Source organism: Danaus plexippus (assembly GCF_018135715.1).
Source record: "Danaus plexippus chromosome 9 unlocalized genomic scaffold, MEX_DaPlex mxdp_26, whole genome shotgun sequence".
Taxonomy (NCBI): domain Eukaryota; kingdom Metazoa; phylum Arthropoda; class Insecta; order Lepidoptera; family Nymphalidae; genus Danaus; species Danaus plexippus.
The window spans coordinates 598580-612848 of record NW_026869848.1 but is presented as its reverse complement, the minus strand read 5'-3'; the positions used below and the strand labels follow the sequence as shown (position 1 = coordinate 612848).

General features: G+C 31.2%; 1 protein-coding gene across 10 annotated transcripts in view; it reads right to left on the bottom strand.

The window, feature by feature from the left end:
• LOC116767215 (disintegrin and metalloproteinase domain-containing protein 33) overlaps nt 1–14269 on the bottom strand; it is a 230798-nt gene that overhangs the window by 39548 nt on the left and 176981 nt on the right. For all 10 annotated transcript variants that reach the window (XM_061527421.1, XM_061527427.1, XM_061527422.1 and 7 more), the window contains 2 exons: nt 9134–9203; nt 3585–3731 (listed from right to left, as the gene is read on the bottom strand). In XM_061527421.1, the coding sequence (XP_061383405.1) occupies nt 3585–3731; nt 9134–9203 (217 nt within the window). The remainder of the gene's footprint in view (nt 1–3584; nt 3732–9133; nt 9204–14269) is intronic.

Below are 14269 nucleotides of genomic sequence, written 5' to 3'. Positions count from 1 at the left end.
GTCGCTGTGACATATACATGGAATAGAAGTACACATACTACGTACAACAGACATCTGATTTGTTACAATTTTCAAAATAAACTATCTTGAAAGGAGTGTCTAAAATAATTTTTAATGGAACATTTTATTTTTTTTGATCTCAATATCTTTTGCAAGTTTTATTAAATGTAGTATTTTTTTTTAAAGAAGTGATATTGGTGTTCTTCTTAGTTGCAAAGACAGACGCGATTATTCCATAACACTAGACGTATGTATATGTCGCACGTCTGCGTGACTCCATCCTACGTCAACGACGGACGAACAGTCTGCAGTGACAACCATCATTATTCTCAGTATCCCTAGTGTGAGTATTAATTTTCAACGCAACACCGACAGTTACATGGTTTTCGTTATACCGTCCGCTAATGTTCAAACAAAAAACTTTGTAATTTGTATGAAAATGCATGAGCCCAGTAATTGATAAAATTTCTATCTGTGGTTACATTATTTTTTTAATTTTAATTTTCCTGGCATTAGTGTTATATTAGATATATTTACTATTAATATTTTTTGTTAGCTTTTTGTATAAATATTGCAAATAGATTATGGCGATAACAGATGTTAAATTATTAGAAACTTTATCAACATAGTTCTTGTTGCAACCACATAGAGCAAGAAATATAACTTGAGGAACTCAACAAAGACTTCAAAGCTATGTGTGAAAAGACAAGAAAAGTGGCACTTCATAACTATCAAGGGTTTTATTTGTGGCAGGTTTTTTTATAAATTAAATTTGAGAATAACGTATAGACTATAGTGTGAGCGTGCACTTGAGGTCTGTTCGATGAGTAATCATTTCAAGACATTATGAAATATTGTGTCGTTTTATTACATTTACAAGGACAAACATACACTTTGATGATTTGAGCACCCTATACACTCATATATAGCACAGCACTCATCCACCCATCCACATTATTACTCCATAAGAACCAACTTGTTTGCAAGTTCCCTTTTATCGACAACCATACTTTACCGACGTAAAACTTAAAAGTTATGGAAACCCAACTTGACGCTGCAAGTTATGACTATCGCGCTCTGTACATATTGATCATATATAGCAGTTCCAAACACCCATAGATTTTTATTCAATATATGTATATGATTATACTTATCCAAAATTTACAACGTTGTATAAATTACTATTTTAAGAGTAATTCTTTAAATTATCTTTCAACACGTATCTTCTGCAATAAATTTATTTTTATAGTCAACGATTATTTAAGTTGCGATGTTTGTTTCAACAATTATAATTAAGGTTTGAATGCAACGCAATAAACGTAAAATAATCCGAGCCGTGAATAAAAATATAATCCGAGGTGATTGCACGCGAGTTAAGTAATTGAAACATTGAATACGGCGTCCGTGGATGTAATTACTACATGTAATAATATTAAAGCTATATTAATGGCAAAATAATTGAATCTCTTAATTGAAAGGTGGACCAATGAGCTTGGGCGATCGAAATAATTATTTATACGTATAAAACGATGTTATTTTTTTCAAAATTACTTCGCTTTTTTATTAGTCTACATTATCTCGGATGTTTTGATTACTGTCGACTAACCGTGATCACTTGATGAGAGGAAATACAGTCTTACAAACATTTTGACGAACAGCGCTTTGCAACGTCTTGTGTATACTAAGATTAATTTAGGTTATTTTAATTTAAAAAAAAACTTTGTAATTTTAATAGATGAGATGGCTACTAATTATCAAAGATATCTCATTTCTACGATAGGCATTCTGCGGACATTTAGAGTGGTTTGTGAGAAAATTAAGAAAACATTGGAAAAAGACAAAATCATAGACACTATTATCTCGTTTTATTCTTATCACGGTTACTTCAAAGTAATTGAAACGTCGAGTAAAACAGAGGATAATACATTCTGCATTATTTTTATTTAAAAATGTACTCTCAAAACTCTTAGCATTATTATTTTGATATTTATATTATGTTAGTAGTTTATAAGTAAACGTCTATCGTGTGTTACAGGAAGCTGTATGAAGTCATGAAAACTATTATGATCAAGTTCCGCTGTAAAACAATAGTTAGTTATAGAGCTTCTAGTTCAAGGCTTAAGAATTTACAGCCCGCCTTATCTGGGGTCAGTATGCTTAAAACAAAGCAGAACCAAAATACACAATTCATTACATAGTGTAGTCAATTCTTTATTATGTCCCCGGATAAGATATAAAACTTTCACAAAATATTTGTCTCTATATATGTATCTATTTTTGTAATCAATATTAAAATAGCGATTTTACTATTGTATTTATTTATAAGGATATAAAATAATGTATAGATTCTTAAGATAGTAAGTTCGACGAAATAGAATTTAATATTGTTGACATCGTATCAAATTATAAGTCGTGACCCGCCGGGAATGGTGACGGGAAATTAGTTTTAAATGTCATAAATATTTTTTCATACAAATCGTTATTTCTCATGCCTACTTAGGTTTCCTTTATTAAGATGTAATAACGCAATATTTAATTAATTTTTTTTTCACTAACGAAACAATGTTTACACAAAAAACATAAATTTAAAAGTTTTATGAGGTCACGCAAACGATTTGCGATTATCAACTTAATTACGGAACGTAATCGCAGTGATTTATGTAGCGTTTTCTTATTTCAGTTAAATTACGCAAACCGCTTTTTGAGGTCAAAACCTTAGATTTATTATCCATACAACATTTTTGTATCGAAAATTGCCAGAGATTGCAAAATGATCGGAAACTAAAATTATAATTCTGTTTTCAATTTGAATTACATATTAGACATCGAGGTTAATAGATTTGATTTGTTGTTGTGTTTGATATTTGGTTGACAATAATATGCCAGTTAGACACGAGGTCAATGAGGTCGCCTGTATCTGACGTATCAATAGATTTTTGCAAATAAAAATGCCCTCAATAATTATAATAATGATGTTTTGGAGATGGAATTCGTATTAAGCTACTGCGATCAATCGAGTGATATGTTGCTGTGTCATTAAAATTTGAATGTGTAAAACTTGCATTGATCAGGAAGCACTTTACTGCAATGGATAATTTTCTGCAGTTTGTCCAACTTGAGCTATTTAGATTGAGATAACACAGATATATGAAAAATAAAATTTAATGCTGATTCCATAAATTTTCTCATGAAACTTAGCATATGTTATAAATTTAATAGTTAGAACTAAACTAAAAATTCAATGGTCTAAAGAGAGTATTATTTGGAATAGTCTACATAGCAAGGATTGAGTTTTGTTAACAAGAAGCTAAACAGTAATGTCCCCACTACCGCTGGTCCGAACATACTCCCAACAAGGATCCACTTACATCCAGGAAAGAGGAAACAGCAGGAGTCAAAAGAATACGACTACTATTCTAACACAGAAACGGTAAAATAATGTCATATAAGAACAAAAACAGTTCTAAATGAAAATTTTGAATTTAATGTTTTTTACGGAAATATCTCTCAATCCGAACTTTTTTGTTAATTTTTTTTCTTTCATGTCTTTTTGCCAGTTCTCATGTATACCGATTAGTACTCACTGATAGATCGCCGCCGTAGAAGGGATGTATGACGAAGGTTTCGTTTCCAATATGAATGACACCCGACACTCCATTACAAGTGTGGAAGGCGGCTGACGCTCCAGGATAGTCTTTGACTGTACCATGATAGTAGCAATGTTCAATCTCCTGCAAAAAAAAAAGATACAGTGAATTATAATAATCACATTATTTAGAACTTTTAAACAGTTATTGTGTTATATAATTGGACGCTAATTCGATAATAATAATAGTTTAAATCTATTGCGGTTACCGAATAATGGACAGCTGGGATTTAATAGGCCTGTTTAAAATGTATTTCATAATTTTTTCCTGGTTGAGAATGTGATTGCGGAAAATTAATATACGAGAGAAATTATCGTCCCGCAGTCAAGAAAGTCACGACAGAATTAGCCATGAAAAAAGAAATTTACTGTTATCAATGCATATTATAAAACAAAGTCTCTCGCCGGGTATCTCTGTATGTCTGTTAGCGAAAAACGGAAAATCTACCGCACCGATTATCAAACAGTTATCACCACTCCATAGCGTCATTCTTGAGGAAGGTTTTAGTATATAATTTGTTAAGTTTTGTATTTATTTGTGTGTATATTAACGATATTTGTTGATAATGTCGAGAAAACATGAGCCGTCTGAGAACTTTTAACGAAAAAGCGGCCTAATGTCTTTAAGATATAACAAAATAATATATGGTGAAATTGTGTAACTTATAAAAAGACCAAGGTGGCATATTCTTAAATCGGGAGTACCATTTAAAAGTTATCATAATATATGTTTAACAATTCTCAAAATTAAATAGGCTATTTTATGTTTTTTGATAAATATAGCCTATTAAATTTTGAGAAACCCGTGCGAAGACGGAGCTGGTACCTAGTATTTTGGTTATTTAATACCATGTGGAGTACAATTAATATAGATACATTATATTTTTTGCATAGGCTTCAAGACCTCCATTGAAATGTATGATAAGGAAATATTCGAAAGTCCTCCTAAACCTTGGACGGAAAACTATTTGTTACAAATTTAGGAGACGAGAAGACTCGCTAATTTGGGGACTCGATCCCTAAAGTTTTGTTCATAATTAGGCTGAGTTTTTCCTCGCTGTGAATGAAGAAGGTCCCGTAAACCGAAAAGGCTTCATTCATTCATTCGTTCGTTCGTTACCTTTGAAAGGACTCGGAAAACTGATTCTTTTTGTCTCTTATATTTTATTATGAATTCATGAGCACGAAAGAATGGCATATAATGAAAAGCTTCTGTCATTGTGCTGGAAATGTATTGAGTTTTGTATTTCAGAGATGAATTTAATATTGTACCGTAATGTAATATTTTTAATAAGCTCTCGCATACTGAAGTGCGTCATGGCCTCGCCGGTACCACGAAATAAAATTTGTCGACTTACTAATAAATAAACAAGTTTAAATTTGCGTTCAATAATCTTCTCACAGCGAAGGTTGATTTAAACAAACAGGTATTAATGAAAAACGTGACAGGGCCTCGTCATCTTTATTAGGATTGGAGTTAGCAACTAATTAGTTTGTAACGTAACTGATGGAAGAACTTAGATATCAGAACTAATAAAAGCAGTTGAATGATTTTGTACGTAATAATAGAGCGAAAACTGTAATTTGAATCTTTTATTTTAAATTAAAATTAAGAATAATCACGTTGTAATGAAATTCACCAAAGTAATTATTATTCAAACAGTGGAGTTGAAAAAACATAAAATGAAAAAAATATTCGTATAAATTTAATCTGTTAATGTAATTTTTGTAATTAATTCTCTGAATATATATAAAGGTTATAATTATGAAGAATGGCCTGAAAGGTTAGAGAGAAAATATTGTGATAATGACTCTAAAACGCTTTCTGGAATAAAATTTCTCTTCATAATTTTTCTTTAGATTTCGTTAATGATGACAGAAAACTTAACATTCATGAATAAAAACGTTTTCGAAACACGATGATAATTTTTCAATGTTGTGTGCAATAAAGATATACAAGTTTTTCCTCAGCGTCTCGAGCGTGAAATATGGAACATTGCTCTTCATTTTCTTACCTCCTTTAAATTCTGAACGTACATAAACATCCTGTATTTATACGGTTAATCTGTTTCTATATAGAATAAGAAACCTTAAATAACTGGGTGACCTTGTTTGCTACGACGTCAATACCTTTCTTAAAAATTCTATCAAAACAATTCGCATTCCAGCTAAAACTCATTATTTCCAACACCATACACACTTACTAAGAAATTGTTCCATTAAGTTTCCAATTATTTCCAACGAGGCGAACTATTGATGAAAAAAACCGATGCTACCAATTTTTCGCCCATACACGATCAGTCCCCTTAAATTAAACAAGGTGGCAAGGAAATTCGTTCCAATCTAAACTTCCTTCAATCCAATTTGAATCCCCCCCCCAGCCCCGCCCCCGGACCCTCTTTATCCCTGGGATGGAAGCAATTTATTTCGATCTCGTCTCCGCTGCGTCACTGAAAAGATGTTTAGCGTTACGACAACTAACGTTTTTGGACTTAAACGTCGTCTAGATTCTCTAAACTAGTCATAAAGACAGATGAGTGTTTCTTCTTCATACGAACGCAGTTTCGTTATTATCGTATAAAGTGTCAAGATCAATTAATCTGTAATTAAAATCCTATCTTCATTAAAAGTTTCTAAATGGCTGAACGAAGTAGAAGAACGCTTCCACGTATCCAGAAAGTTGCCAAGTAACTCGTGTCACATACGTTCTATTGATCTAATCCCTTGTTGAGAGCTTCACGGAAATTGACAGTAGTTCAGGAAAACTGTTCCTTGCTTGTTTTTTCCGTTGATGTAAGGGATTTTTGTAATATTACGGGTCGATTGTTTAGCTACAGATTTCGTAATAGGTGCCATTTGTAATATTACTATTCGGTCTTGATTAAATAAGTAAATTCATATTTTGACCAATTCCCACTTTCAATTGCGATAACCCTATAATACTATTTCCAAATATATCTAAACTGTAGTTTGTTTTAACTTAATCTACAATCCTTTTCAGAATTCATATCTATAGAACATGTAGTCACAGAAAATTACCATTTAAATATATAAATATATATATAATCGACATTTGTCCATTAGACTTCGAGCAATTTCATCCATCTAGATCTTCTGTAATTTCTGATCGATGCAACACGTCCCAAGCGTTATGACTTTTATTCCTAACTTAGGTATATATTCATTATTCGTTATTATTCGCAGTAATTTGTGGGTATATTAATATAAGTTTAGTTTTTAATTTAAACATGCTAAATATTTTTACTAGCTGTCCTAATTGGTTATATGATACGATCGATCTGATGGATGATGAAATTCTCATTACAGTATCCCTTTGTTTCTTTTGTTACGGCATTGTATTTAAAAATATAATATAAAATAAATTGCTGCATTTTTAAATAGAACTTTAGTTTAGAGTAGAATTTTCTATTACGCTCTTTTTTCCTATTTAGTTATGAAAAGCATTTAAAAAATATGCTACAACGTGACGCTTCAGGGGCGATGGGTCCCGAGTCTTTTATTGAAGTAACCGTAACGCTCCAGTAGTCCGCGACAGTAATTACTCGCCACTTTGTACCGGCTTTTAATCAAATTCGTTGAGCTGTGCTGATTCCATGAAGGCTTTCAGTATTTATTCATATTATTAAACATCACTATTGTAATTAATTACTTATGTTACTAATTAAATTAATATATACAAGTGAAAGTTGAGAATATTCATTGTAGGGAATTTGAGAACGAGCCCAGAACATTTAGTACATTTGAGGTTTACAATAGAATAAACTTTGTGAATGAAGACGATGAATTAAAATTTAACTGTTGTTTCCTTGACTGAACTTTAGAAATGACACTACGAAAAAACGATTTACAAAAATAATCGTACTTAGATAATATTGTAAATACTAAATTAAATTTATTATAATTTAAACTGCGGTTATCTTTGAAAGCCAATATCATAAATAATAAATTGACTCTATATACACATTGTTTTCAATAGATAGTCCGTTTAGAACCAAAGTAGTATATTAATAATATTCTCCCCCAAAATTTATTTTACGAAGTTATGTTTATATAAATATTACGATAAACTGTCAAATGAATTCCTTGTAAAGTGATTAATTGCTTTTGCGAATGATATCAATAAAAGTCTGGAAACTTTAAAATCATTTCAGAAACTTTGTCTGGGAGTCGATTTAATTTCAGATCTTGCTATTGGTCAATTAAAACTTCTCCCTCAGACAGATGCTTGTCCGCTTCTGGCCTATGTTACCTGTCACTTACCGAATATAATTCTAAAGTTACTTAAATCTTTGTCCTCCCATAAAACCTTTCACTTCTCGCTGGCTAAATCTTATAGATATGTTATAAAAATGGCGTCTCCATAAAAAGAAAAGTAAAAAAATTCAGTCAACTAAAAGTTTTCCTCCAGACGATCAACTTATAGAAAATAGATATCAAGTGAATCGTCTTCGATCTGTCTGGAAGTGGTTCTTTTCCGCATTACAGCAGCTCCGCCATACAGAACCGCTTCGATTTGACAAATCCTCAATATCCAAGATCTCAATTCCTGGATACAGATACGATACTGATATATATTTTTTTTTAATTTACCTGACTCACGTCTCAGTACATACGGTATTTATAAAAAGAAACTTTAAGTTTAATAAAATCAAAGAAACCTCTGGTTAGGGATGGTTTTAAACATGTTCAAAGTGTCTCTAAGCCGACTGCATCATAATTGGCATAGTCCAAGATTACTCAGTCTACTGAGTCTACTGAGTCTTCTCAGTTTTCTCCGTTCCCCTTCTGATGTCCATCAAGTGTTCTAAAGTATTTTTAACCTAAACGAAATTTTGTTATGGCTGTCACAGTTTAATTTATGTCAAACGACACTCTCGTTTACAATTAGCTTATGTTAAGCAGGGATAAAACGTTGGTTGCCATTAATGACGTTGATTAAGTACGATGAAATACATAAATACGTAGAGAATTTTTAATTAAAGGCTTTGATATATAAATTTCGTGGAATAAAAAAGTAATGATACGTAACATTAATCGCATTGCCGAGGAAGCAACAAAAGAGCCTTTTTAAATGGCGCCAAAATTCGATTACAATTCTCTCATACATTATCTGTACCATATACATTTCACGTAACCAAATATGATAATATATCAGCAGAGTTACAACCTGTTCAATATTATAGACGTCGAGGTAAAAGTCACTATTTACCTTTCTAACTGTAGTTATTTCATGGGCTTACTTATTCTGAATTTATAGCTAAGCATTACCATGCATACAAAGCATTTCGTTATTGTTTATTAAAAATGTAGTATTTAATTTAAGAATTATTATTGTACGTTTATTTGTGGCTTATAGCAAGGAGAAGCTGATTTGGCGTGTCTGGCTGGTATGTGTATTTTGAAAATTATCCTAAAAACAATTGCTTATATATAATAAAGTCTTTATGATATATAATTTAGACTCACCGTTCGGACCTCGCTCTCAGCGCCGTTAGCGAGGTACTGTGTTTGCTTCAAATTTGGTGCTAGCAGTTGCCTGTAACAGAATTGATCGGACGATTTATATATTTACATTAAATCAATGTATACGAAAACAACATGTAAGCAAAGTTCTCTTTAATGTTTGTTTGTTTAGGTATGATTGGGCAATATTATATTCTATACACATGATTATAACACATCCATATTTTGCCAGAACAAATATTAAATATGAATTTACCTTAATAAATTACTTCACCGCAAAACATACTGAGCAATGATATACGATGTAATATTGGTGGTACTTTACAAATAGAGAATTCATTTGTTCAAGAGAATCGTTCTGCGAATTATATTTGCTATTCGATTCGGTCGAATTTACAGCAAAATTCTTATAATTTGTTGCTCCACCAAAGTGAAAGTTTCTCCGTATCTCCGTGTCCGTTTATCAGCTCGAGTTTGAATCTTTTCTTTTCAGAATTTTGAACATCCTATAAATTTTGTTCTACACTTTGTGAATAAATTGAACCTTTTTAAATCTATTAATAATTGTACTGATTCTGTGTATTATTCAAGTATTAGGTATACAATATGTTCTTGCCGTTACAATAAAAATAGTGAAGAAAATATTATCGTTGTTTTTTGGACCCCAATATATTCAAAACATATTTTACATTATGGCTATCATCAGGATATTAGTTACGTATAAATATATTTTTTTAAATAAAGAACATATTTAACATTTTTATAAGGGTAGTATTCAACTTCGTATTTTATTAGAGACATCGCTATGTCCGTTCTTGAACATTAGCTTGTTTATTTTTTATGATAATTTCTTGGAATACCCTATTATAATATGTATTTATATGGGTTTAGGTCTCAATAAAAAATGTATCTTTACTTTAAAAAGGTTAGGGTTTCATAATATATCATACAATAAACAGAATCTTAGTAACACTGAGGAATTTTTAAAGTTGTATCATAATGACGGTAATATTTCAGTGTAACAGTACAGCGACTGCATCTTTTGGTAAACAATGGCCAATAACAGAAGCCGTGACGTCACGATGCAGCTCTCATTAATAGCGCCATCTGACGTGTAACCGAATAAATGAACAACGGAAGTTGGTGATTAATTTTGAACTCTATCGAACAATGACACGGTTCAATTTATCTTGCCGCAACACTCATCAATAAGTTTCGAGGGATAAACCAGGAGGTTCAAATTAATATTGCTGGCAAATAAACTTCCAAGTTTTATTATGTAGTTGTTTACGTTTCGGAGAACTAGGATACATTTCCATTGTTATTGACCGAATATTCCGCTATGATTTGTTACAATAATACCGTTTTGTTAAAGCTGTATACATTACTTATGGACTTTAACATTTTTATTGAGACTATCTAATTGTAAGTATATGTTTGCCACAAAATGTTTATTGGGTTTAAATTTAAAATCATTTCTCGTTTTCTAATATGATTGATTACGAGGTTTATTTAACTTGCAACATTAAGGAAACATATGTATCATTGTCAGAGTATATCTTGATAAGATTGACCTTTATTTTTGTATACATATTATTTGCTTGATACTAAATTAGCTTTGTGACGTCATTCTTCAGCCAACATGGCCGCATATCCAAGATGGCGGACAAGTTCTTTTTATACTTCAACAATATGGATGTCAAATCAAAGAGTTTGTTGAGAATAATTAAGAAAATAGACACACTTCTATCTTAGCCCAATATGGCGGACTAGTATACAATAAAAATATGTTTCCTAAGATTTAATTTTGTAAAAAAAAAATAACATTTAAATAAATGAGTCGATGTATTTAATTTATAAAGAATTCACACACTTAAATAATAAAACAAAATATTAATATACATTATTTAATGACGTTGAAAGAAAACAAGAAAGTTTTAAGAAAAGTCAACATATTTCTTTTAAATTTTTTTGATGATATTTATTACTTTCGAGTTACTATTTAATGAGATCTAAGATTTTCGCGAGTATTCATTTAAATGAAACTAGTGTTATTCGGATTTACTACGCGTAGTAAATCCGAGTTACTATTTATTAAATTCCTTAGGAAAATCACATTGAAATTTAGTAGTAATACTTTTTGTCACAATGGGCATACAATTTAGCAGTCACAGGAAATCTTATACCTAGTGTTGAGGTTTATGTGAGCTGTTTGATAATGTGATTTTGTGAAAGTTAATCATACGTTTTACAGCTCAAGTATAAAAAAAATATATATTTTTTTATGAAGCCTTAATCTGATTCGGTACAAAATGTAACCTGTATCATAAAATGCAGCTAGGAGTTTATATAATAGTAAATTGTCTCGAAGATCACGTCCAAGTCGAGAGAAGATGTGATGATCACATTTAATGTTCCAATAGCAATGCTAATTCGACGAAGAATGAACCGGTCTTCATCTTAAGAAGTGGAACCAGGACGTGATGACAATACCTTATATCGTCTATATACTATTGTTGATTCAAATACTCGTATATATTTTTAACAGTTTTTTCATGACTGTAGTTCTCTAAAATGGTTATTAGTATATTTTAAAGTACCAATTCTGTGTTATCGTTACTACTTATAATTTATAGTGTCCATAATAGACTGACCTGCAAAAATTTCACCATCCTGAATTTCATTGGTCATATTGAAATAAAAAGCACAAACAAATTGTTGATTTGCTGAATTCAAATGCAGATTGTAAAGAGCTTGTTATCGGATAAAAAATTTGTCGCAAAAAAATTTTCTCGTCCATTTCTTTAGGTCATGAAAATTATTTATGATTTTCATTTAGCGTAATGAAAACGTTATCCCATTCTTAACAACATGTCCAGATATAGTATAATTTTATTTTCTTTTATTAATTTAATTATAGACTTCTTCACAACAATCGTTTCACCATCCAAAACATTCTAGAAATAATGTATTTGGACAGAACATATTAATTTCTTGTCCATTTCGTTAGAGAGGAGGAATGTTGAATTAAGAAAAGAGGTAAGATATTAAAAATAATGTCTGAAAGGCTTACAATACACTTCAAAGTGGTTATTCTTGAAGCTGTGAAGCTTTCATTTCTTGTTACAAAGTAAAATAAAATAGCTTTTTAAATTTCTTATAATAAAAAGGCGTTAAATTATTTATAGAAGTCAAGTTTTCAAAAGAAATTCAAATCGAACTTTCCAGGGGAAACGAGTGAATGAGGGGGAACTAGAAAAACTTGGTCCGTGAACTTTATATGCAGAGGCAGGAAGTAAATTGATTATATTTAAACTAATAGTAAGATAAATTCTTAAAGTCAAAAACTGTTAAGTTATCCAAGAAATAGTATTGCGTTGAATCAAAATAAAGAAAATAACACAATCGAGAAGTAACTTTTTGAGATATGTGCCACGAAACCTGCTGAAATCCGTATCAATTTGTACACAAACCTGCAAATGGAGTAATGGTACAAAATTTTGTCAAATTACTGTTCATTGGAACCGTTCCACAAATATTTTCTTTACCCCTTCTGCCCGATCGGATTGTAAAAGGACGTAGAGATTTCTCTTATTCACATCCATCACACATCACTGAGTTTGAAGATCTAAAATAAACTAAAAAACCGGTCCGAGTAATACACAGCACAACGATCTGTCTCTTTGATTTAATCTCCAGTGTTTAATCACCTGTGACATCAAAAACCAACTGTAACCTTCTTAAATTAAGTTCTGTTTTCGGGTGAAACATCATCAGCAAATTTTTGCGACGTCTGTTACGTATCGGAGCGTGATCGTTAGTCGTTGGGAAGTCGTTGGGTGTTCACGCTCGAACAGATAAGTGTGTGAAAATATCATGTGTAAAATACCCTTACAGTGGCACCCACCTCAGTGTAACAATATATTGTTTTAAATATATATTTTTTTTATAGGTGAAGTTATTCTAATTTAACTCGTAACTTGTAGGTTAATACAAAAAATTAACCTTATATGTACATGTAACTGTTTATAGAAGTTTCTATAAAGTCTTCTGATTGCTTTTAATCAAATGATTTCCGGAATAAATACAACAGCAGTGGATGTGTCTGTTAACTTACAGGTAAAAGACGTTACCTAGTCCATCGGAGTGCCTTTCCCACAATTCGAATAGCATTTTTCGACCACTAAGTCTGAGGAGATTCATGACTAATTAAGGGAAATTAAATAAATTTATACAGTTTTATCTCGAAAATTAAACAAAGTAATAAACAAACACCTCGTAAAGTTTATTTTTTTACAAATATGAATGGTGTGCCTAGCCACATTAAAAATGAAAAAAAAAACAAAATAAAAAAGACATGTTAAAAAAGTCAATCATAGTACAGATACGTTGACTTTACAGAAGTTCTTTAAAGTAATTTCAGTCTAATAGTTTTGAGTAAACGGCAGAACGTTCACCAATTACTTCCGAGTATACCACCCTTTAATTTTTTCAAATTAGCTAAAGTGTAATATAAAATATAAATAATATTTGGGATTTTAGCAGTCCTGGAAGTAATATAGTGGCCAAGCAGGATCAAATAAGTTGTCTCTTGATTCTTGTGCCATTTTTTAAACTGTATTGACATTATGTCTTCCATATAGAATATATATTTCGTCAGTAATATTCAACTTCCGCTGTCGTATCTCCTTGTCGCTATATCCGTTATACGAGGGAGGCCTAATGTCTTAGCGTTGGTTGCACAATAATGAGTCTTTGCCATCTCGACTGATTGCCCTAGTCCCAATTTAAGACTGATAATAACAGTCCATTTGTAATTATGTCAACAAAATGCAGAGACTACTGGATTTTTTGACATTGAATACTGAACATATCTGAAATTTTTTTTCTATCAAGAATGTCAAGGATTTTCTTTAGCTTATACCACGTATGTAGCATCTATATATATTACAACAATCTAATGATGCTTTTTAGTAACGGACACTCTCGAAAGATATAGAAATGTCAACAAATTGAAACAAAATAGTTCGAGCGAACCCTTAAAAATAAAGATTTGGTACAAAATGAATGGATGCCTTACAAGAGTCTAGACTTATTATAACCAAGTTACCATCTTCAAGCATTTTAGTACTACCTGAA